This window comes from Parus major, chromosome 1A (assembly GCF_001522545.3).
Source record: "Parus major isolate Abel chromosome 1A, Parus_major1.1, whole genome shotgun sequence".
Classification (NCBI taxonomy): Eukaryota; Metazoa; Chordata; class Aves; order Passeriformes; family Paridae; genus Parus; species Parus major.
The window spans coordinates 65,536,058-65,561,212 of record NC_031773.1 but is presented as its reverse complement, the minus strand read 5'-3'; the positions used below and the strand labels follow the sequence as shown (position 1 = coordinate 65,561,212).

Sequence of the window (25,155 nt, the reverse complement as noted above, 5' to 3'; positions counted from 1 at the left end):
GTGCCGTGAGGGGACCCGCCGCCACCGGGGCTCTCCCGGCCCCGCCCGAGCCACCCTGCTCCCGGCAGTGCCGGCCGGCAATGGGAACGTCCGTGCCCCGCTGTGGGACACCGGTGCCGCCGGGATTTGTCCTGGAGCGAGGCGGGGAACCGGGAGCGCTTCGTTCCCGGCTCCCGGCGCGTCCCGCGGCACTCCCCGCTATCCGTGGACCGAGGGCGGGGATCCCCGGGGGATTCAAGGCGAGATCTTGGAGAATTCCAGCCGGGATCCCCGGGGAATTCAAGGTGGGATCCCCACCAGACTCAAACCGGGATACCGTCGCTGGCCCGCCACCGCCCCTTCGCGCCGGGGGCGGTGGCTGCCGCCGCTCCGCCCTCCCCGCCTAGTTTGTCCCCGGGCGCGCTCCGTAGCGCGTGCGGCGGCGGCGGCACGAGCCGGGCCCCGCCCCGCCGGTGCGGGTGCGCGAGGAGGGCGAAGGAAGAAGGGGGGGCGGCGGGAGCGCGCACCGGCCGCACGGGCCGCGCGCGCACGCCCCCGCCGTGCGCACGCCCGCGGCCGGCCCCGCGCGCGCGGCAGCGACTCGCAGGCGCCATGGCGGCCGCTCGCTGCAGCGACATGGCGGAGCCCCAGCGGCGCCTTCCCGGGCAGGCGGCGCCCGCCGAGGAGGAGGAGGAGGCGGAGGTGGCGGCGGCGGAGGTGGCGGCCGCCGGTGGGGCTGGATCCTCCTCGTCGTCGCCGCCGCCGCCGCCTTCGTCCTCGGCCGCGGCGGAGCCGGAGCCGCTGCTGCTGCTGAACGGCGAGGCGGAGAGCATGTCGGAGCCGAGCCCGGAGAGCGCCAGCCAGGCCGGGGACGGGGAGGACGAGGACGAGGAGGAGGAAGAGGAGGAGGAGGAGGGCGGTGAGGAGGAGGAGAGCAGCCTGGTGGGCAGCAGCAGCAGCAGCACGAGCAGCGGCTGCTGCAGCGACGAGACCCGCTCGCCGAGCCCCGGCGGCGGCAGCGAGGCCGACGCCAAGGAGGAGCCCAAGGGCCCCCGGGGCAGTCAGGAGGACGGGCCGGGCCGCGGCGGCGGCGGGGGCGGCAGCAGCTCCAGCAGCGTGTCCAGCGGCGGCGACGAGGGATACGGCACCGGCCCCGGCACGGGCGGCGGCAGCAGCTGCGGCAGCGCCACGTCGGGGGGCCGGCGGGGCAGCCTGGAGATGTCCTCGGACGGGGAGCCCCTCAGCCGCATGGACTCGGAGGACAGGTCAGTGTCCGGCGCCCTTTCCCGGGCAGAGCGGCGCGTCCCCGTCTCGGCAGCCCCCGCTCCCCGGGCGCCGCCCCGCTCCCGGCCGCGGGGGTGTCACGGCAGCCACAGGTTTCTCCGGCCAACTTGTGCCGGGCCCCCGCCCCTGCTCCTCGGGCCCCCGGCTGCCCGGCCCTGGCTGGGGAGGAGGGGGCGCTCCCCGGCCATCGCCGATCCGTGAGAGCCCCGAGCGGCCCCGCCGGGCGCTGCCTCCTTCTCCGGGGCCTCTTTCCTCGGAAGCTGCGGATTTTTCTCAGGTGGTGCTTTCGGGGTTCTTCAGGGCTGTGCCTTGCGCCAAGGCGCAGCGGGGTGTACTGAAGCTTCAGGACGGGAAATGCATCTCTGGATGCGGTTTTACCTGCGCCCGCAACAGGGTCTCTGCTCTAGAGGGAGAAAACCGAGTGAAAACCTCTTAAAACATCAGGGGGAAAATATCGAGTTGACTGAAATAAAAAGGAGACCAGCCTTTCGTGCATTACGTGTGCACAAGTAACAGTCAAGCACAGTATGAAAGGAGGCTCAGTATTTGGAGGCTCAGAGTCATCTTTGAATGAGTTCTGTAATCGTGAATTACAGAATCTGTGAAGATGAGTTCTTGAGCTTTTGTATGTTAACGCTACACATTTCGTTTTACCAAGACTGTAGCTCTGTTCTGTTGAAGAAGCACAAGCAAATTCTCACACATGGTTGAATTCTACCATTCAGGTCTGTTTCAGCCTACTAAGTCAAGCATTTCAAAGAACATGGCTCATGTCGTAGCTCTCTTGGATGTTGTATGCAACAGTTTACTTGAAAAACTAAAAATAAGATAAAAAAGGGACGTAAAAACAGTGTGAAAGTGCTGTGTGCCCCTTACTAATTAGTCCTTTTAAATAGTTTAAGAAACTTGTACAGTTTTTCTATATGTTTAGCAGAAAAAGTGTCAGACTTCTCTGCTAGAGTTACAGTTAAGTAACAAGTAGAATTTTATTTGTATTTTATTAAGATAATTTCACTGTTAAGTATGAGAATTATGTGGTTTGGTCCAGAAATGTACTGTGAATATATGTTAGATCAAAATCTTTGTAGCTATACAAATACCCTTATTTCAGAATGAAAATGGGGTGTGACTAGACCTAACCTCGAAGATTAAAATCAGCCCAGCAACCCCCTCGTGAGTCAGTTCCCAAAACCATGTAATTGGCCTAAAAGTCTTAAGAAGACAGAAAAAAAATTCAGGTCTTTAGTTTCCATCAGACTTTTGAGACTCACGGAAGTCACATTTTCTTTTTTCTAAACTTATGCAAGTGGAAAGGGGGGGTGTGGATGTTTGGGTTTATTTGTAGGTTTTGTTTGTTTTTTGTCTTTTTCAAAAGTTGAGATTTTATGTGAAATTGAGTACGTATAGGAGTAGACTTCTGGAAAAACACCAGGTACATAAAGGAGCTTTAAGATAACAGTTTCTTGTTTTTCATAGAATGAAAGTGTAAATCTAATCCTGATTTTATCCAAGTGCATGTCTGGGTTGAGGAAATAACAGAAATAGCTTTCAGGGGTTTTCTGGAAGTAGCGTCATTATGCCTAGCTCTGTGCACTCCAGAGCTGGTTGCTACTTTCTTTCTCTGTCATTGTTCTCGTGTTCCTCTTGCTTTACTTCGCTTAAATCCACGTGTGTGGGTTCTTGCTCCTTCTCTCTACCAGCGGTATGGGCTCTCTTGCAGGAGTGGGACTCTCTGTGTTTAGTGGTTTAAATAAGGACCGTGCCTTGTTTTTAATCCTTGCAAAGTTTTGTCTTGATCTGCCAGGATGAAAGAAGACTTGGGGTGTTGAGAGTGCATTTTGTGCTCTAATTCCAGGGCCTGTTTGTTGAGTTGGTGGGAAAAGAGCAATGCCACCAAGAGTGCCATTTGTTATTCCTGGCGTTGGAAAATTTTGTTTGGTGTGCGCTCTTTGCTGCAGTGTGTTAGAATGCTTTATTATTTTTGTCACATGTAGTCCAGCAAGTTGCTTGCTTGACATTGTGATCCAGATGATTGCTGCTGCTTGGAAGGCAGCCACAACAGAATGCTGTGCATTTCAGATGATCACACAGACAAGCAGAGTGTTGCAAAAGGTAGGGGATGTGCTGAAGAGTGCGTAAACTGGAAACTGGAATAGTGAAATACCAAGGAAGAGCTGGAAACAGCTTAGACTTAAGGGTGGAGGTACAGGTATATAATAATATATTGAAATCCTGAAAGAATTAATCATTCATTGATTTGGTCACCTCTGAATTAAAATGTGAGTTCTGTGACTATTAGAGAATGATATTTTATCTATTAAGTGTTGTTTTATATGGGATAGTCTGTTGTACACCATGACCTTTGCTAACTCCTTGTGTCTCCGAAGTGCTGAGGCACTTGGTGTCTGACTCCTCAATGTGTTGTAAAGTAAGGTTCCCTGGGGAGGGAATAGAGAGAAAAGGGAAGAGATGGAACTAACAGGCTTGACTTTACAGACCCTGGGTTTAGCTAGAGGAAACTGGTAGGAGAATGTACTTGGTAAAGACTCTCCTGCTGTCAGCAGGTTTGGTAGCATTCAGATCATGCCCCTGGGCTTGGGATTTTTTTTCTTGTTTCCTCTTTAGAAAATTTGAATGAATAAAAGGGTGTGGTAAGAGGGCCTGAATTCCATGAGTGATCAAATTCCCATTTCCTTGTGCATGTTCTTTATCATTCTCCACATTGTGTTATCTCTGATTTTTCCTTCAGTGATAGCAAATACAAGTGAAGCAGATGAAGAGGAAAATCTTGCATGTGGTCAGAATAGAGCTACTGTTCAGCAACTTCTGTTTTTAACATTTTGTTGTATTTTGAGAGTACCTGCTGACAGAAAAAAAATATTTGTAGGAAACTTGTCAGTATTTATAATAACAGGAAAAACAAATACAGAGGTGCCTATCAATGCCCTGAAAAATAGGGGGAATTTTAACCTTCCATTTCCATGCACACAGATAGACTTTGTACTTTGTTACACCATGCTTATCTTCCATCCCAAAAAAACCCAGAAAGGAAAAAGCAAACCCCAGACTGATACCTGGGATAAATAACCAAGGTGGCATTTTTAGCTCAGCAGTGGAGTCCAGTGCAGTAACTCTAGGACTGACAGGTATATAGTTGATCCATTTTTTCCCTGGAAATTGTGCTGAGTTCCCAGTGCTGTGCAGGAGTTTGTGTGTGACTTTGTGAGCAAGCTCAGATCAGCTGGCTGAGTTATAATAGTCTGCATTCAAGCCTAGTGATCCTCTGGATTTACAGTTGGAACAAAGACTATTATCAGCACGTGAATGCTGCTCATTTTCTTGTGCTTTCCCTAACTGGAGACCTGTGCTGGAAGGATGGATGTGCTCCTCCAGAGTCCTCTGGAGCTGCTAGTCTTGCTGCAGTGCTGAGAAACATTTGACAAGACTTGGAAAGAAAGAATAATGATCCAGTGAGCTATAAACACTGGACCTAAGCAAATGCATGGATTTGGGTGTAAACCAGCTGAGCTGAGTGTGATGGAGATGCATCTGCAGCTCTCCGGTGTTGTTATTGCTGAATTATGATATTTTCTTACAAACACTTAGTTTACTGAAATAATTTAAATATTGTTTACTGGAACATTTGTTATGGAAATACATTTAAATCTGAAATAGTTTCATCATTGGATTTTGTTTGATTTAGAAAGCAGTGGTAGGTCTTGCAGTTTTAAGAAGTTGTTGAGCAGAAATTTGAGTAGTAAATCTGTATGAAGAACTTTTTTGTTCACCCTTGTGAATTTGTGTTGTATCTTTGTTTTGTCACCTAGATGTTACCCCTGGTTTATTGTTCTTATATTATTTTTACTCCTCTTAGCAGTTTATCCTTTGCTCCTTCCTCCTCCTTACTGGGCAAGGAGCATGAAAAAGGTGCATTTAAGCTGCAGGATCAGCTGTTCTGCTGAGTGATCTGTGAGTGCTGATTGATGTGCTGGTAGGCCAAGGGTAACAGGTTGTCTTTGGACCTGTGTAGTAATCTTTCCCTTAGGCACAGCACTAAATAATGTCCATCTTACAGACAAATTTCATGGAACTTGTGAGGCTTTATTTTCATTTTTTTGTTGTTGTTTGTTTGTTTTTGTTGTGTTTTTTTTTTTTTTTTTTCATTTTTTTGTTGTTGTTTGTTTGTTTTTGTTGTGTTTTTTTTTTTTTTTTGGGAATGGGGGATAACCTGTTCATGTTTTTTGTTATCCATCAACAAGTCAGTTATTGAGAGACCCTGACTCAAGGAATACTCAATAATACTCAGTGACAATTTGTGTTCTTAACCACATAAGACTTGCAAAATACTTCTAGAAATGTTATTATTCTGTTCCTATTTAATAGATGAGCAGTTTTGAAAACACATTTCCGATAAGTTTTTCAGTAGTAAACTTCTTTGTGCTTCATATTGTGAAGTTTTTTTCCTTTTACTGAGTGAAATGACAGTGTGGAACTAATAGTTTGAAAGATAAGAGGTTTAGACATGAAAATTCCAGGCTCCAGTCAGAGTTTTTTTGAATCTTATGTAAAATGAAGGCCTTGTCAACCTTTAAGATGTATGCTGATTTAAAAATATTAGTTTTAATTATAGTCTTTATTTTGTCTATCTTTTAAAATCTTAAAAGTGAAGAAGTTTCAAGACTGGCTTGGCAGTGGCACGTAAATTGTATGAGTGACATCTATGAAAGCAGAATAGTAAATCTGAAATGTAATCCAGAGGACATGTGGTACTAGTAGGTGTGTTTCGTGGATCCATGTGACCAGATTAAAAAGTACTTCAGGCCTCTCTTCACTGCACAATCTCACTTGTTCCTATGCAGGAAGTGAAGAATCATTCATTAGCACTTATGGCAAGGTGGTTAAGTTGTTAATTTTTTTTTTTGTGAGTGTGTGTAATATTGCCATGTCACAGTGAGCTATACAGAAGTTTACCCGAGTTTCAGAAATTCTGCTGAAAATCGTATTTGCAGTATTTCTAACTGCATTTATTGTTGCTGTAGTTATTAGCTTTCAAATTGCAAAATAAACCCCTTGTTTCTGTAATGGTTATGTTCAGGCCTTTCTGGCACGGGAGAAAATAGCTTTTGATGGGAAGACAAAACAGCCCAGATATTTTGTATGGTGAGTATCTTTATTACTAAAGCTGTTGGTTGGTATAATTGAGTGGTTAACATGAGGTCTTTTTGTGAACTAGATGAAAGAGCTTGGTATAATGAGCTGTTATAGTTATTGTAGTAAGATGTAAATATACTTCATAGAATTTGAGAAAAACATTTTCCTATTCAGTGTAAGACAGAAATAGTTTTGCTTTTATGTAGGATTTGAACATCCACACCAGTCTGTGTGCATTTTGTGTATGTTTGTGACATCATCAAGTCTGGTAACTTCTAAATGCAAGGTTTAATAGGTGGGTTTTTTCAGGGAATTTCCTAGGCAGTAATGGAAAAACCTGTCTTGGTTTTTCCCTTTTTCCACCCCCCCCTTTTTTTTTTAATTTCTCCTTTCCCTGTTTCACTTTCCAGTGAAGTTAAACAGGGTGTTACATGCAGCCTGAGCAGCAGTTTGGCAGAGATTTGACATCACATTTCTGGAGCTGGTCACAGATAAAACCCAGCTCTCTTGGATGATGCAGTGGAAATGTTCTACCATACCACTCTCGCTCAGATCTTTCCACAGCTTTCTAGTACCTTTCATATATTTAGGTATTTTTTCAAAACCCCTGCCCAGCTGGAAAAGAACAGAGGGGGAATGAGCAGCGTGGAGAGCTGGTGTGGAAGTCAGCAGTGTGGAAATGCACCTAGAACCCATTGCCTTGGGGTGGTTGTAGAGCAGTCTGGGAAAGTGGTGCACGGCATAGAAGGGAGATGAAAAGCAGATGGAGCTTTCGAGACAGGAATAGAGGTTTCTGGCACAGGGATAATGTGAGATACACACAGAAAACTTCTGGGATGATAGGGAATGAGATATGTCTAATAGCCTGAGGGGAAAAAAAAAACTTAACCCAAAGAAAGTGAAAAATTGGTCTCTGCTGTAAAGTAGCCAAGTAGTTGCAGGCAGTCCTTGAAACAGGTGGGGATGTCATCTCCAGTTACGTTGTGCAGGAGACGGGAACAGAAGAGGGTAAGGAACTTCTTTGTATGAACAGTGAATTTTATCCACTCTCCCCATTACTGTTAAAAAAATAAGATGGCATGACTTGCAAAAGTACAAAGTTGTAATTTTGTAGGATTCAGTGAGGTAGAGATATCTTTGGTTATCTATCCATGTAACTGATTCTTTTTTATAACTTAATATGCTTTCTGTCCAGGGTCATTCATTTCAATATGAGTGTGTTCAGAAAGAATTGTTTTAGAAAATGAAATATAAATATTCCATGTTGTGCTTGTTTTTTATCATTGGTTTTGTGATATGCAAAGATAGTGATTACAGTTGTGGTTTTGCATCTTTCAAAACCAACAAAGAACTGGGGAAAAATTTTGAAGCCTTTTGAGATGCTGTAGTATTTTTTTTTCCCCTTAACAAAGGTAAAATGCAAGGCAGGAAAGACCTGGGATTTCTTTTCCCATATCTAATTTTCTTCTCCATACTAGAATTTACATTCTTAAATAAATTTTGCTGAACTTCTGTTGCTAATGTCTAATGAATACTTTTTTTTTGAAAGAGGTTACTTAAGGTGTATGCCGAGATATTTGATAGAGAAAAGCAAAAGATTTTTTTTATGATTTTGAAAGTCTTGTTGTCATCCTGCACCACAGAGGAGTGCTGTAATTCAAACAGCTTGTGTAATGTCAGAGGGAGAAAACTGCATCTTGGTGGTTTGAGTTGAGACTTGTGGAAAACTTACTGTTGGCTCATACAGTGGCATTATAATTTATTAAATATGCCTAAATAAGAACCTAGCATAAAGAATTTCCACTTACTATTAATGTCATTCCATGTAGCCTTTTGTATAAATTACTAGCTCCCCTGTAAAATTGCAGTAAAGTCCTTATTTTAATCATTTTAGTTTATTGTGCTGTAGTAATGACTTAGATTCCAAATGAAAAAAAAAGAAACCTTTAAAGTGCAAAGAAAATATTTTTGATCTATGCAAACAGAAATGTAAATATTTTTTTTTCTTTTGAAATAATACTCCTTTTGGCATGTCTTTAAGTACACTTCCTTAGGCTGACTTGAATGCTAAGTTGTAGCTTAGACAATCAGTACAAGTAGAAGTTAATTCAGTGTCCCGCAGAACAGGAGTCAAACCTTAATTTAAGACCTTTTTATGATTAATTATGTCAGGTAGTGGAGTTGTACTTTGTTGGTTTCTTTGCTTTTGATGCCTGGTTAATACTTGAAGGAGCAAGTATTCACTGAGGTAGAAATAAGCAAGACTGCTACTTTATACAATGCTATCCTAACTGTATATTATTTTCTGTATTAAGTTGAATTTGACATGATGATAACTGAAACTGGAAGGATTTTTTAGGTGTACTCTGTGAGTTTGCATCTTTCTTTGGTTGTTTTCTGTTCCATTTGTTTCGTGTTCTGGGCTGAGGGGAGGTATCCTGAGGTCGGGAGAATGGGAGGGTAATACCTACAGCAGATGAAATTTCCTTGACACCACGCCTGAAGGCTGTTATCTTCCAGTGCTGATGAGATAACTTCATAGTGATTATGGTTCTCAAAGTGGGAAGCACTGTTAAAAAAATAAATTAGTTTTGGTGGTTCTTTAGTGAGTGTTTTTCTTCTTTGCTTCTCCTAAGCTGTGCTAGTAAACACACTCCTTTATCAGTAAGGACTGAAAATTGTGAACCACTTGTTGCTGTTCTCTAACTTTTCAGGGAGATTATTAAGTTGAAGATAACATGGTTCCCAGAAATGAAAGGCAGTTTTATTTGTATCTGTAAGGCAGAATCGAGTACAGTTTCTTGATTTGTGTAATCCTTTTGCAGATTGTCATCTTTGTGCTGTCATATCACAAGGCACATATGTTTAACCTGCTCTATTTTTGCATAGCTCCTTGGATATTTTGGCATTCCAAGCTTCCACATTGTGTTTCCAGTTGCTCTGTATGCTACAAATCCTGTGATGACCTGAGTTTGTGTTATGCAAGTATTATGAGCCCAAATATTATAGGGGCTAACAATCTAAATAATCAAATTTAAGTGATCCAAGAGAGTGGAAACAGCTCTGGAGGTGGTGAATCATAACACACTTTCTCAGACTTGTTTTGTTTCCTGTGCATGTTTGTTATTTTAAGTTCCTTCAATTTCTCCATCTCAAAGATCTTCCCTATCTTCCCTGGTTTTATATTATCTGGCTGAAGTGTTTGCAGTGTTGTTCCATTTTCTAGGTGTTTATACCTTATCTAGATGCAGATTTACTCTAAAATAAGCTGCTGCTTCAAAAGGAATTTAAAAACAAGTTTTTAATGTTACCACTTGCCATGCCATATAAAATTCTCTCCCTTGACTGTTTTATTTTCCCCTGTGTTGTTTGCTTAGTAGTCATAAAACTATACATACATTTAATAAAGAATTTTGCAGACTTGTTTTTAAGATTGATTTATGAGCACATTTTGAATCTGTTAATTTTGAGAAGTTTTTGTTAGAATAACATACTCAGTGTGAAGCATGGATTTGATAAGAAAAATGCTTACGTGATTCAGAAGCACAAGTGCTTCCAAATGAGTGGGTGCTTTCTTCAGTCATGCAGTCCTGGAAATGATGGTCTTTTTTTTCTTTATGTTGTCTTAATGTTGCTTTTACTTATTTTTGCCTATCCTGCTTTGCCTCCCTGGCCTCTGAAGAGCTGTGGGGTCACTTGTTTTGTCTGTGTGCCAGGGGATCTTTGTGGATGTAACGTACCAGAGCAGTCGTGAACAGAAGCTGCTGCCTTCAAACACTAAAAGTGGTGGACTCTCACTTCATGTAGTCCTGGCTTATTTTTTTTATCCAGGTATTCTGGTTTCTTGCTGCTGTGTGAGTAATCTTTCTCTTTGGCAGCCATTTAGTGTTCTGCATTCTCTCTTTGCTCTTTTTTTTCATGGTGGTTTATCCACGTACAGTATATTTTTCTTACTGGTGGTCGGTTTTCCTGAACTCAGAAAATGATCATTATCAGTCATGACATTATTTTGGATACTTGCTATTTAAAGGTTTAAAATTAAATTGTTTTCTCTGCAAAATCAGCCAAAAACCCCCCTTAGATATGCAGATATAATAACTTAGCTGAAGTTGCTTTCTGTCTCCTTTGAAGATTGTCTCTGGGCTGGTTGCAGGTTTGATGAAAACGAACTATAAGAGCTCTAAAGCATAATGGTGTTTTCATGCCACAGTCAAACTTCATCCATTAAAGAAAGGCAGACTGTTTTGCTTGTGAAACATTAGTGTTTGATTTAGGGAATTAAATTGATAAATTACTGAAATTTAGTAGGAGTTTATCTGTTACCAATCTAGATGCATCATAAAATACCAAATTTACCAAAGATGGGTGAGGAACAAAAAAAATCCGGCAAATCTCAAACTTTTCTGCTTTGTTGCTGGCTCATGGTGATTGTTCATGTTTTGTGAGCTCTGTTTTTCTTAGGACCTGTTTTAAATTGGCATGATGATTTGGAGAACATAAAGCAGAATGATGAACTGCAATCTCCTTGGCCAACTGTGTGTAGTTGTCTTGAGCCCAGCATTTTATTGGGTACTGATACCCCCCTGCAGATGTTCTGATAGTGACTGCAGAAAGATGTTGGCATTAAAGTTTGCTTAGTACTCATTGAATATCAGCAAAAATTAAATCTTAGTACAAAAACATAGGAATTTATTTTTCCTCTGCTTTTATTTAGGAGCCAGTGGAAATTCTGTTACTAATCTGTTTTAACTGTAGGTCTTTGGAGTTGGAGATATTTTGAAATAGGACAGGTGGAAGATCCTTCTCTCTATGATGGGAGCGGTGGATTAATAATTTGATCATTTTGAAGTTTTGTGAGGATTTATCTTCACTCAATCTTTGATTGCATTAGGAAGTAGAGAGCGCAAATTGCTTTTAATTTGGTTATGTTGAAAAGCTGTTGTTTTTGTGGAACTTGTCCATTGGCCAGAGCTGTACCCCACAATTTTCCTCCTCTTATCATGGAAAGTAATAGGAGTAGTGGGGAAAATAGTGAAATTTTTTGTTTTCTCTGTCGAATTTTCTTAGTGAAATGAAAATAATGAGGTGCTGGGGGATGACACTAAGTATGTCATTATTATTTTCTTTCAGTGTTTCTATTTTGACTTGGTGTTTGTAATTGAATGATTGCAGTGGGTGCTGTTTGTTTTCTTTTGGGATTAGTACCTCATTGTGGCTTAATCTTCCAGGTGGTAAAAGCTTTTCTGTTGATTTCTAGGTTTTAACCCTTGAAGTTGATGTGAGATGTTACTGACTCACTCACAGTGTTCCCATTATTCTGGGGTCGTTTTATCTGACTGTATCAGTTCAGTTTTCTTTCTTAAGCTTCCCTCGTGGATTAGAACAATGTAGCTGCAGCTGTAGGGAGAAATGACAGAGTATTTCACTGACTAGTAAAAGAGAGAGAACCTAGCCGGATATTTATTTTTGTTCGGTTTGTTTGTTTGTTTTTTTAATCCTTAACCTGTTTATTTACTTCAAGTAAGGTTTGTAGCATTTGGTTTCGGAGGCAATCTGCTGATTTGATGGTTTATGGCTGGATTATCAGTGTGTATTTGAGAAGAAACTCAAAGCTTGGAGTAGTGTAGTGTGCAGCTTGATGGCTGCTCGGTAGCGTTGGTTTCAGCGACCCTGCAGTGCGTGCTCGCTGAAATCGCTGTTCATTTTTAATTTGATGCTAAGATGATGTTTTTTCCATATAGGATCTGTCAGGATCATTTGGTGTCAGCTGAATTCAGCTGGGTCCTTTGGTTACCGCACGGAGCATGTGGGCTCTGGAGCTCTCGGTGGAGGTGCTGTGAGGAGCTCCTGTTGATCGGGCTCTAGGGCTGCTTGTTGACCCTCCGGGGCACGGTGTAAGGCCCATCTGTTAGGGCTGCATTTTGCCGGAGGGAAGGTTACTTCAGTTAAGGTCTACAGGGAGTATGTTTAGCAGACATTAAAAGTATAATAGCAAATTGATTGGGCTTTTGTGCATGTGTTCAGTGCCTGGCTCTGCTCTCACTTCAAGTGGACGGTTGCTAATGGGACTTGGTGGAAACTAAAAATGAAATTATTTTGCTTTTCTTTCAGGTTTTTTGGTGATATTTTTTCTCGACTCTTGCTCTCTGTTGTTCTGAAAGATTAATAAAATCAGGGAAAGAATAAATTTTGGGCATTTCATTCATTAAATTGAATAGAAGATATTACTGGCAGTAGTGAGGAAAACAATCTCCTTGGAGAGCCAAGTGTGTGTCAGCAGTGATGTGCAGTATACCATTTTATTTAAAGCATTAAATCATAGTCTCATTATAGTTTCATTCACATTTAAATGTACACAAAAGTTAGGGCCCAGGTGTATAGTATGTAGTTTAAAATTTGTGCATTTTAAATTGTGAATAATTTAGATTTCGTTTTTTCCCTATAGAAAATATCCATATTTACAGAACTTCAGCAGTGGCTTAATTTTGCTCAGATCCTTAAAGGAGCAGAATAATACAGAATTTAAAGTGCTTGAAAAATGCTTTTTATTTTCTATGAAGTGAAAATGACTGGCAGCTTCTTACAAGGTTTTATTATTTTTTGTTTCAGGATTGTTTTTAGAGTTTGAACTAAATTAACAACCTAGATGCATTTGATTATGCAAGCACTAACCTTTTAACATGAAAGTGCTGCTAAAAATACCTTAATGTTCTTGATAATGAAGATTGTGTTATTTCTAGCCACAGGTAAAATAAGTACAGGTAAAAATAAGACGTGAAAAAAATGCCTTTGAGGTAATGATTCTTCTATTTAAACTTGCATGGTTTTGCTTAATGAGCACATTTTAAATGTCAGTATTGTGTTGAAGCTGTTGATCTCTTGGTAGAGGGAAAATTTGTAGGAGGAGAGAAAAATTTCTGACCCCTCTGAGAAGAGTCTGTGTTTTCAGTCCTACCTTGCTGCATTTGGCAGACACTGCCAGTGTTTGCAGACTTGGTGAAATGATGTGTGGGTTTAGTAAGGCATTTCAGAAAAGCATTCTGTTCTTGCCTCTAGACCTGTGATTTTTATGTCAAGTTGATTCAGGTGGTTGATTAGGTTGAAAATAGGGACAACAACCTTGAAGATCATGTTGTGCTTGCTGTAACAGTTCTAAATTTTAGTAATTAGTCAGTCTTTTGAATGGTGCTTCTTAAAAACTGCTATTGTGTATGCAGGCTCTCTCCAGCAGTGACTGTTTTTGATGCTCTATTGTTTGGGATGACCCCTGTGCTGAACTCTCTGAAACTCAAATGTCTAATGTTCTTCATCAGGCCATGGTCTATAGATCCATTACAATGGAGCTGGAGCCTGCCTACAGCTTGGGAGCAAACCCAGACCTGTCTGTCACTGGCAAGAGGGGAATGCCACAAGCGCTTCAGTTCTGCTTGTGTCATTCTGCTTTGATTGTGGCAGGCAGGCTTTAAACAGATCTCCTGCCTGCGAGAAGGAGACTTAGCAAAAGGCAGAAAAACTTGCTTTAACTTAGCTAGCTAAAAATCTGTTTTGGTGTCTCTGTTCTATTACCAGGATGTCTGTGTTTTGCTTACTTTGTTTTCCTCTCCTATGGACATTATTATTTTCCTACTTGTAGGCTTTGTGGATTTGGGGTGAGAAAGCAGACAGATGTAATTTCTGTCACTACCTTCCCTTTGTTAAGGAACCTTTCCTTCTGTCAGATCATCCCAAGCAGATAGAAAATTATATTGGATTGAAAAGCCCCATTCATAGACTGAAGATATAAACACACTTTTTCTGTAGTCCAGCCCATCTTGGGCTGAGTGTTTGTGCACACAGCTTATTTGCTTGTGTGTCCTGTCCTCACACCCTTTCTGAAATTCTGAGAAACAAAAAGTGGTGAATTGGCAACTCTAACAGACAGTGTTGCAGTTAAGTCTTCACAGACTTAGTAGCAGCCACAACTCTGACTGTAAAACTTATCTTTCTGCTTCATCTCAAAATGGGCAGGTCAAGAGACCGCCCAAGTCAGTGTCTTTGATGTTACATACACTGCAGAGTATTCTCTGAAAAGCTTCCTGATATTTTCTCAGTGTATGAAGGACAAGAAACAACTCCACACACTCGAGCTGTACTGGGAACTGGTCTTTCACAGATTCTCTTTGCAGCCTTTACTTCTTTAGTGAGGGACTTGCTAAGTGAGACAGAGACTAATTCTGGATTTCTTAGTACTGGGAGGCACCTGATCACCTGAAAATACGTTGGTTCTGGAGGCACAGAAGAGGAAACAAAATATGTATGTTGCATTTTTATTTACTAGATTGTTACTAGAGAAGGAATGTGCCAGGGCAGTGAGTTTTTTGCCTTAGAATCTATCAAGGAAGTCCATCCAAACCTAGTGATCTCTGGTTGTGTAACTCCTGGTCATTTTGTTTTATAGACAATTGAGTTATTTCTCTAGTTGGTTCTGTTACAGCAATATTTGTCTGTGCTCTTTAATGTCGTACTCAAAGTTCTACAAACTAGAAGGAGGGAGGGCAGTTTGTCTTAATTATTGAGCTGTTACTGCTCAACTGGATTTGAGCTATGTTTTTTCCCATTTTTCAACAGGATTTTGAGTAGCTTATAGAGTCATAGTCCAATATGTCCAAGTCCAAGTAGCACTTCATTCTCCATTTCCAAATTCCATATGCTACTGCTTGGTTTAAGTGCTATGGGCAGTCTTTTTTTATTCCAGTTCCTCTGATACAAAAATTTTGATACCATGTTAATCTGTTAGCCCTTAGCAAACACTTAGGCTATTAAACCTGAACCCAGCAAACGTTTAAATAATAGTAGCTAAATTAGCTTGTTACTGGTTTCTTATGTCATTAATAACCCTACTTGTCACGATAGCTTTTGCTGGGATCAGTTGACTTTCACATATTTTTCTCCAGAGGAAGGTAGGATAGCTTATTAAAAAACCCACAAAGTCTATGCATTTGCATTCCTTAGGCTGTAAAATTAGAGACCTGGGATTTTGTGTGAAGCTATATTGCACTGCTCTGGCAATGTGAACTAAACTCTCATGCTTTGGGTTGATGATTTGATAGGTTTTTTTTATCTCTTCTTAGAGGAATTTAGCAGATTTCATGCCTGTGGAACAGAAACCACACACACACACACCTGTGTGAGGGTGCACTTCTCTCCTGCCCCAAAATGCTTTCACAGAACTTGTTCAGGGTTATGTTTTCTCACTGCTTTCCCACTTAGGACCAGACTGTAAAGCCAGGGGGCTGCGTTGAATTCCCCTCACACTCTGTCCTGTGTCACCAGCACCGCACATCCTCAGTCAGAAGTCTGCTTGTAGTGTTTGTGGGGTGTCTGAGAAGGGACCTAGTGCTGTGTGTGTAGAAACTTGTACTGACTGCAAATAGCTTTGAACTCCTCCTTGAAAGTATTTGGGAAGCAGTTTCCTTTAGTCCTTTTCAGCTGTGGGAAAGGCAGGGTTATTTATTGAGCTGAGCTGGTGTGAGGCAGCTGTTGCACGAGTGTTCTGTGTGCAGTGCTTTGCCACCCTTGGCTAAGCAGCTTCCTGTCAGGACCACTGATCCGTGTAACAGCACTGTCTGTGGCAGAAGTGGTTGGGCTTTGTGCCATTCTGTGTGTCCAAACCTACTTCCAAGTGTGATTTTGAGAAAGCTGTATTTGGGTAACTTCAACTGGGGGGGGGAGGTGGGGTGGTGGTGCAATTAACTATAGTTAAATATTCAACTTTTCTATCATCATGGGTGAATTTTGCTTTCACAATGTAGTTTTACAGACTTTATTTTTGGCGATAATTTTTGGTGTAGGCATCAGTTCAGGAAGGAGACGTCAGTCCCATAATTGCATCTATTGTGAGCCTAGCACAGTGGAAAAAATAGGATTAGTTGCAACAGATAACAAACAACTTTTGCAGATAAAGCTTCTGACAATTTCCTACAGGAATCCTAAAATGCTGTTACAGTGTTTGTAGTTAGTGGCTGTTAATGCTGTTGGGGCTGGGAGCTTCAGCTCAGGGCCAGTGGAATATTTTTTGACTTGCTAGTGACAGATTGGGAGGTTGTATGTCATAAAAGGAGTCAAGATTACTGGGGAGGGACCATGGAAAGCTCTGTGTATTCAGGGTGTAGAAAAGGGAAGGAAATAAAAATAATGGATACATGGAAATTTGCTGTGTAGCAGCAAATAGCCTGTGTGACTTCCATGGATAGGAACTATGCCTTCTGAATTGTTAGACCTTGTTTGAAATGGGGAGGGGGGTGGGAGAAAGGCATGTGGTGTTTATGTAGCATTTAGGAACTATGTATTTGGTATACCTTCATTAATGTAAAAAGGTGTTGAAAAGGTACCTGAAACTTTCTTATTAACTTGGAAGACAAAGGCCTAAAAAGACTTGGTGAGTTTTAATCACAGATGGAGGCAAATGAGTTGGAAGATGATTTTTAAGGGTTCAGTAGTCAGGATATGTTATATTGGTGACTCTTGAGATAAGAGCTTGTTCATGAAACCAAATTACTCAGGGTAGTTAAAACTAAAGCTTATAACTGGGAGCATTGCTAAAGGGAATCTGTTATTTAGACCAAGGCAAGTCACTTTTCATTGATAAATGCAGTGGAATCTATGTGGTGGGTGAGAATGGGAAATCTAAACAAAGCAAATATCTGATTATTTCAAAACCTGTCACAGAAAAAACCTGCTACCACAGTAATGATTCAAAAAGATACAGATAATGTGAGAAATCACTAGTAGAGAGTCTTAGAGCAGAAGAGCAAACATGCTAATGGTGTCTTCAGATTTTGACTAATGGTGTTTGTTCTTTCATTCATCTCAGTGTGTTATAATAGAACAATTCTGGGCATGTAAACAGTGGTGGTAAAAATAAGGATAATAGTAATAACAGCACCTGTACCTTAAAAGCAGAATGGTTTAACATATCCCAGTTATACACATACTGGAGAGGATCTGGTGGAGGCTCTCCAAGGTGGTTAGGGTGCTGAAGCAAATCCAGTTTGGAGAGGCTGAGTGTGTGTGTGTGTTCCTTCTGTTCTGGGAGGAGGAGGGCAGGGTTTTTCTGTGTTTAGTGATCTACTAGGGAGGTTTAACAATGGAGGAGGCAGAGTCATCTCAACTCTGCAGCTGCCAAGGATGAGAGAGGAGACAGAAGTTGTAGCACTGGAAATTCTGATGAGATGTTGGGAAACTTCCCCCCTCCCCCACAAGATTAGTCAGCCATTGAGAAAATTGTTCAGAAAGGTAGGAGAAATCCCAGCCTTTGAACACACCCATTAACAACTCCACTGGACAAGACCACAGACAATCTGATCTCATTTCTCTTGGAGCAAATTTGACCACCTGGTCTTTGAGGTTCTGTCAAAGATGAGTTGTTCTGTAATGCTGTGGCTTTGTGGAAGAAAAATCTTAAAGGTCCTCATGGCAACTGAGCAGGTTAACAAGATAAAAGAGGTAAATAAGTAGCTATTTAATGAGGAAGAACATCCATCTCCATACTTTATGCTCTTTCTATATATAAGCAAACTCTTTGCAAGTTTTTTTCTGATCCATTTGATGCTTGTTTCTGTATTTGTATGTATGCCAAGGTACAGAACAGAAAGGCTGATGAAGGTGACCCCTGCTGGCCACAGATTTCCTCTTCTGATTCTGGCTTCTCTGGAAACATATTGCAAAACCAGAACAAACAGCATTAGTTTTAGACCAAGACATTGTGCTGGGGCCATGTGGGAGCACCTTAAACCCTATGTAGTAGAACTGAAGTGCCGTGTTCTTTTTATGTCTCAAGTGTTGGCAGGGGATACTGGGCTCAATATATTGAGGATTTTCCATTGCTCCCTTTTGTTCCCAGTGCCCAGAAGTTGTTACGCTGTTGGGTAATAGTACCTATTTCCTAACTCTACATTTATTAATAATGTGATTAACCACAATAATGAAATTTGTGCAAGGTTTTCTTTTTAACCTGTCTAAATATACCTGAAAGAAAAGAGCTACAGTTTTGATTTGCTCTGTTAACATGCAACGAATACAAACTTTGATTTAGTTTTGTGTTTTGTTTTTTTTTGTCTTGCAGCATAAGCAGCACTATCATGGACGTAGACAGCACAATTTCCAGTGGGCGTTCCACGCCAGTCATGATGAATGGACAGGGAGTTCCTGCCTCCTCTGCCAAAAGCATTGCCTATAACTGTTGTTGGGATCACTGCCACGCCTGCTTCAGCTCCAGCCCGGATTTGGCGGATCACATTCGCTCCATACACGTGGATGGTCAGCGAGGAGGGGTTGGTGTTACTTTTGGGTTTTCCTTCTTTCTTATTTGCCAGTATTTTGCTCTTGAATGATAGTAGCAAATTTTCTGTTGCAAAATTCCAGTTTTGTAACTAGTGGCAGCAATAGTAACTGACTTGAAGAATGTAGTCTGTTTTTTCAATAAATTATTTGAGATACCAGGGTTTTGATAGTGTGTTGACTTCTCAACATTCTGAAGCTGGTGTGTCTTTTAAGTGCTTACACTGGGAATTAATTTTCTTAAAACCCTTGGTGTACGTGTTCCTGCATGTGAACTCAGGTGAAGTCACATCTTAATTACTGTTACCAAAGGAGTCTCACTACAGGTAAAATCTATCCAGAATGTGTAATAGGGAAGATGTAAGTCTGACTCAAGAGTACAGAGTCTTAACAAAACAGCTCTGTGTGTAATACTGATGGCAAGTTTACCTTCTATATAATTGCATCTAATTTTTTTTTTTTAATTAAGTTGAATATATAAGCATGTAAATTCCAGTCTAATCCCTGGTCAAATGATAATTGGTCTCAATTTTAATGTTTAAAAACATCTTCTAGTAGAGTAATTTCAACTTTGTACTTAACTACCTCCCATCTTCAAGCTCCCAAATTACCTCTGATGCCTGGAATATATCATGTAAACTACCTTTACATCCAGCACAAGCAATCTGCCTGTTCTAGGCACTGTGTGTTACAGCTCTTCAATTTCTGGGAGATATAATACCAGTTTTTGAAGTGGAATAGTTGTTATCTTTTGACTTTTCATCCTGTCATTTCTTCAGAAGGAAAATGTTAAGCTATTGCACTTTTATCTTCAGTGAATAAGAAACTCAACTAAAAATGCTAATTTGCATTACTTTAAATAATTTATTATGTAAATGTATCACTGAGACAGCTGTGACTCTGGCTGTATTTAGATAATATTTTTTGGCATGATTGAACTTTTCAGCTTTATATTTGATGGCTTTTTTCAGTCCAGTATCTAAGCAGAATCATCCATCCAGTGTAGTGGCTTTTTAACCACTGATGAGATGATTTCTGAGTTCTGTGCACAGGTGTATAAAAGTGTTACATGAAACCATGAAATTAATAAGGTGTGTTTGGATCTTTGTTGCCCCATCCATGACTCCTTTAAGTTTCTAAAAAAAGGGGCTGAAAATTTTTGCAGATTTTGGTTTGGGTGGGGTTTTTTTTCTGTATTTTATTTCTTGTCACATTTCATGTGACATGATTTGTGGATATTTTTATTTAGAAGATGTTGGACTGTATTTATATATTTGAAAGAGGAGGTTGTAACTGTTGCATTCAGTTTTGAATCCCCCTACTGGAGTTCCTTTTTTGCGGAGTTTCCAGGGTGGTGCTGTGGAAGGGGGATGTATCCTGGTGGGTTTGTTTCAGGGATTTGTCTGCCACCTGCCGGTGAGGTGTTCAAGTGTGATGGAAATTGTGATGTGCTTCTGATGGGATTTCGGGTCTTACCTAACTGCAGCGGCTCTAAGTTTTAAGAAAATTGGGGGTTAAGTTGTTGTTTATTGAGAATGGAAAGGAATAGGATCTTTGCACGGTAAAATGTATTTTTTCCAGCTAATGCCAAGGTCATGGCTGCAGTCCAAACCAGATAAGTCCATGAAGAGCCTGGGAAACTTTTTGACAAAACAGTAGTGCTTACGAAAGATGTTATTTCAGAAATATTTTGGGTTCAGCTTTTTGACAGGGATTCCCAAGAAGCCTTGTCTAGACTTCTGGCATGTGGTTGCAAACCCAAGTCCTTGTATTTCCCCTGTCTGTAACTTGACAGTAACACACCTCTGCCAGCGCCCTGCAGTTGCTGATGGAAATGCCAGCACACTTATGGAGCTGGTGCAGAGCCAGAAATCTCAGAAATTCCAATTCTGTGGCTTTGAGGGGATCTCAAAACTGAGGAGTGCCAGACCCCAAAGGTTTAGGGGCTTGGGCCTTGTGTCAGTAGGTCTGAATCAGTCCCACAGACACTGAGGGGTTTCCAGCTTTGTCTGGGTAAAGCTGGGTAATGTATCTATTATACAGCAAGAACGTAGAACTCCCGTGGCTGCTTTTTCATTTTGAAAATCAAATCTTTTGAAGATTGAGGGGTTTTATTCTTCAAAAGAGAACAAGAAACTGAAATCCAATTAGTTTCCTGCATTTCTGAAAACCTATGTTATGAACAGTGCTGTTCCTGGGAACTTTCTTTTACTGCAACAAATTAGGGCTTTACCTCCCTTCACCCACAGACCTGTTGAGGAAATTCTAATGAAAGGCAAGTTCATTGAGCTTTTTTATTCCCTCAGTTACAGATAAACACAATGAGAGGAGAGAGAAAAGCAGCATGAGTAAGTTCTGCTCTCCTTAATGCACTATTGTGCATGTGATTGTTCTGTACACTGGAATCACAAAACACCCATAGATTTTGAATCCTATGAGAAATGGTAGCTTCCTTCATCAGGAATTGAATATAAGGCCCTAACTAGAGGTATCTGCTATTACAGAATACAAGACTCTAGTATATAAACTGCACTTCAATTGAGAGTTTTTACTTGTTCATGCTCAAAAAATAAAATTAATTGCTTATGAGAGTAAATTACTTCATAACTACTACCCAGAAAATGCAAATTTTTCATTTAAAAATGTTCTGCCTCCATATCTGGTGGATACAGATACTGAGTGCAAACACAAATACAGCAGATCCTGTTGCTCTTGATTGTGTTTATCTGCAGGAGCATCTGTCTGTTGGTATTTTCTTCCAGTGACCTGTTTTTATTGAATACTTGGGGTTGTAATTACTTTTTCCTTGGTGAGATATGAGATGTGTGTTTCAAAATAAATGGTTATTGTTCAGAATTCTTTGAAGTGTTGTGAAATGTAGAAACAGCCTCGTTTGCTAATGTGATTTTTTTTATTTATTGTTCCCTCTGACTTGTGTAAACTTACCGTGTTTTTACTCTATTAGGTGTTTGTTTGCTTGTGGAAAGGTTGCAAAGTATATAATACACCTTCAACAAGTCAAAGTTGGTTGCAGAGGCATATGCTGACACACAGTGGGGACAAACCTTTCAAGGTAAGGCTCATTGTAGCACACATGATCTCTTATTATTAGAGAAATTCTCTTTATTTTTACAAATATGTCAATCGAAAAATACCATCACTGGAGGATTTCTTAAAAAGTGAGCTGAGCCTTTTTCTTTGCAGTAATAGTGCCCAAAGGTCCTGTTCTTTTACAAAATCAGGTGAAGAAACTGTTATTGCTTCTCTGTCCCTGTTTCTTTTAATCTACAAATGGCAGGGAGTGTAAAACTAAATAGTGCTGAACTTCAGGGGGTTTGTGCATTTTGCAGTTGAGCTGCTTACACTGTAGCTGTGAGATATTTTCTCTCATATTTTACACTTCCACATTGAGTTTTGGATCATGGCTGATGGTGCTCATTCTGTGCTTGAGTAGGAGCTGCTTTTGTTAAATTCACCAGAAGCACTGGCAGTGACTATTAGTGGTTCACTTCTCTGAAAAGAATAAAGAAGTCAGGAATGCAGGGCCATTGAGCTGGCTGTATTTCCTGCACAGTATTTTCTAACTTTCTCTTTCTTTCTCCCCTTAATCTGTACCTGAATTCTAGGTATAGTAGTGTTTCTCATTCCCATATCCACCAATCCGTTATTAATGAGTTGCTTCATCCTCTTATGGATACAGTTGGGGCAGTTCATAGCTGTCAGTCCTGGATCACTTGATGGTAAGTCCCACCCACACTACTTCAGACTGAAGTTCTTCCATGTAGGATATGAAAATGAAACAGGATTTGGGGTTTTTTTGAGTTTAGGTAGCATTTTATGCCTCCTTCTCCCCTACCCCCAACCCCACCAAGTTTTAGTTCCCTGTCTTCCATCTCTTCTCTTTCTCCTCAGGTAATATTTTCCACTTTCTAAAAATTTTATTTTAAGCCAGCTTTATTACTAAAAACACTTTTCTGTTACAGGGGTGTCTTTCCGTAGTTACGTTTTCTGTGTAGGTTTTAATAATAGTTACAGCAGAAAACAAAACTAAATTAAACTCAAAACCAAAAGAGTAAAAATAGTGCATTGCATGTGAAAAAGATTGTTTTTAATAAACAGATTTTTTCCATACTGAACTGTGCAGTTTAGACTGAAAATTTCTGACTCAGAAAGTAACCACAGAAAAATGAGTTTGAAGGTTATCATAACCTGGGTTTGGAGGAATGAGTTTAGCATGCTCTTGGAAGGATATAATGTAAGGATTGTAGATCCCTACAAGTTTGCAGATATGGTTGTTCCAGGAACTGATAGCATTTTAAATCCTAATCTCTGATTATTATTAATAATAATAGTAGTAGTAGTAGCAGAGAAGGCAATCACCAGTTACCAGAGGAAACTTTTACCTTAGGTTTTCTCTATTTTGGAATTAAATATTTTGTCTACCTCAAAGTATAATGACAAGTTTTGTTCTTGGATGAAAGTCTTTTAATAGCTAAATCTGTGTTCTTATTTGGTCTAGGTCAAAGAAACTCAATTTTAGAGACACAGGGTTGAAGAGGTGGGCATAGCTCAGAAACACCAGTAGTACTTTTGAGTCTGTCAGGCTTACCTATCAAAGGCAGTTTAAATTGCTATCCTATTTTTTTTTGGCTAGGCTGGTTACAGCTAGAGCCCTAAAATTGTCAACAGTTGTTTCTGATAATAATCATCTTGTGTTCAATATCTGTTGTTTCACCAGCTGATTTTCTGTACTTTCTGGTCCTGCTGAGGGAGAGAACAAAACATCCAAGGGTTGCAGTAGTTAATCATCCTGGCTCAATGTGTGTCACTGCATTTTTTCATACTGCTGTCTTGAGTCCCTCTGTTTGTTTTTTATCCCTGTATTTCTCAATCTGTTCCTGGGAGCTTTGAATGGAGGATAATTGTGGTCTGAGTAGAATTTTGTAACATCTTTTGTTCCCCTGTCATTTATGCTGAAATAGGCTTCAGGGCTCACATGAGCTAGCTAAGTATGTGAGCGTCTGTGATGGCAATCCATTATTTAACTGGCTCCTTTCCTTCACTTGCTGCCTCTTTTTTTTCTGCTAACTTTAGAAATCTACTCTGAGACAAAAAACACTTGAAGTGTTGGATATTAGTCTTGACCAGTCCAAGAACAGCCTTTTATTAATTGTTTTGTGGCAGTCAGTCAGAAGTAGAGCCAGTGTGTCCATTTTGTGCTTTTAGCTTCTCTTATAAATCTTAATTGCTCACCTTTCAGGGAAAGCCAGATTTTTTGAAGTCAGAATTGGTTTAAAGACCTGTTCTTGATAATTGCTGCAGACAAAATATCTCCCAAAACCTAAATTGTAAATAAAACTTCACTTGCCACATGAAATTATACTCGAATCCTAACACAAAAGGAAACAATCTGTAATTTTAGAAAACTTGCAGAAAGTAGTCATTCAGTCATTTTTGGCTAAAAAATGATGTTGGGATTTTTGAGGAAAGCTGTAAGAAGCAGTAATGGAAATAATACAGCTTTAAGCTGTTGTCTGAAGAACTGCTTTGTTTTAAAGAAAAACAAAGAATCTTAGATAGGAAACTGACAACTAAAAGCATGGAAATCTTACTTTTATAAAGGTAAAAGAACACTACAATCATACAGTGACCAGAAGAGAGTAATAAGTATATCACAGATTCATATATTCTTGTATTTCTAGTGAAGAGAAGAGAGAAACTTATTTTCTTAAATTGAAAAGCATTGGGGACTGTCTCAAACAGAATTCTCTTTTGCATTGAATGATATATCCCTGCCCAGTTCTCCTTTTGCTTGCAAATGGACTCATTTTATGTAGTTGCACATTTTGGGTTTAATTATCTCTTTTTGTGATACACATGGAGTTGTCCTTTGACTAAAAGCTCCATTCAGCTCTAAATGAACTGTTCTGCTTTCCTATTGAAAGGTCTTTGTGGGTTTAACCTGCTCTTTCCATTCATTCTATCAACCATGTGACTGTGCAGTTCATTTGTCACAGAAATGAACCCACTTTTTAAATTGCAAAGGCAAAATGGTTCATGTTTTCATAAGTTTATCCTATTTTTTCCTGGTTGTGTGGCTTAGTGTGTCCCTCTCATCATGAACATTGCAGTACCTGTGTCACAGAAAAGGTGGATTTCCTTATGGATACCTATTTTTGAGACAGTTGTTATTCTAGCTCCTTTTTTCTGTGGGGCAGTCTCTTGGCAGTGTACATCCAGCTCCTGAATCATTTCCTCTACAGTCTGATTTTAGCCAGTCCTTTTCATATTTTTTTTTGTCATTTTAGACATTCATTGAATATAGGTATTTCCTCCAAAGACATTTAGTATGTTTATCTTTGTGTGTGATTTTACAGAGTGAATTGAGAGAGAAAGCCCTCAACATTATTCTTTATTAGTTCT

The 25,155-nt window shown here is 40.5% G+C and overlaps 1 protein-coding gene across 6 annotated transcripts in view; it reads left to right on the top strand.

Annotated features, from left to right (window-relative positions):
- The first annotated feature begins 564 nt into the window (after positions 1-564).
- Positions 565-25,155, top strand: part of AEBP2 (AE binding protein 2) — a 43,737-nt gene continuing 19,146 nt past the window's right edge. For all 6 annotated transcript variants that reach the window (XR_004497483.1, XM_015628830.3, XM_033514381.1 and 3 more), the window contains exons 1-3: positions 565-1,244; positions 18,518-18,725; positions 21,698-21,805. Coding sequence is in view for 5 of the 6 variants with exons in the window: in XM_015628830.3 (XP_015484316.1) it covers positions 592-1,244; positions 18,518-18,725; positions 21,698-21,805 (969 nt within the window). In the remaining variant the exon portion in view is untranslated. The remainder of the gene's footprint in view (positions 1,245-18,517; positions 18,726-21,697; positions 21,806-25,155) is intronic.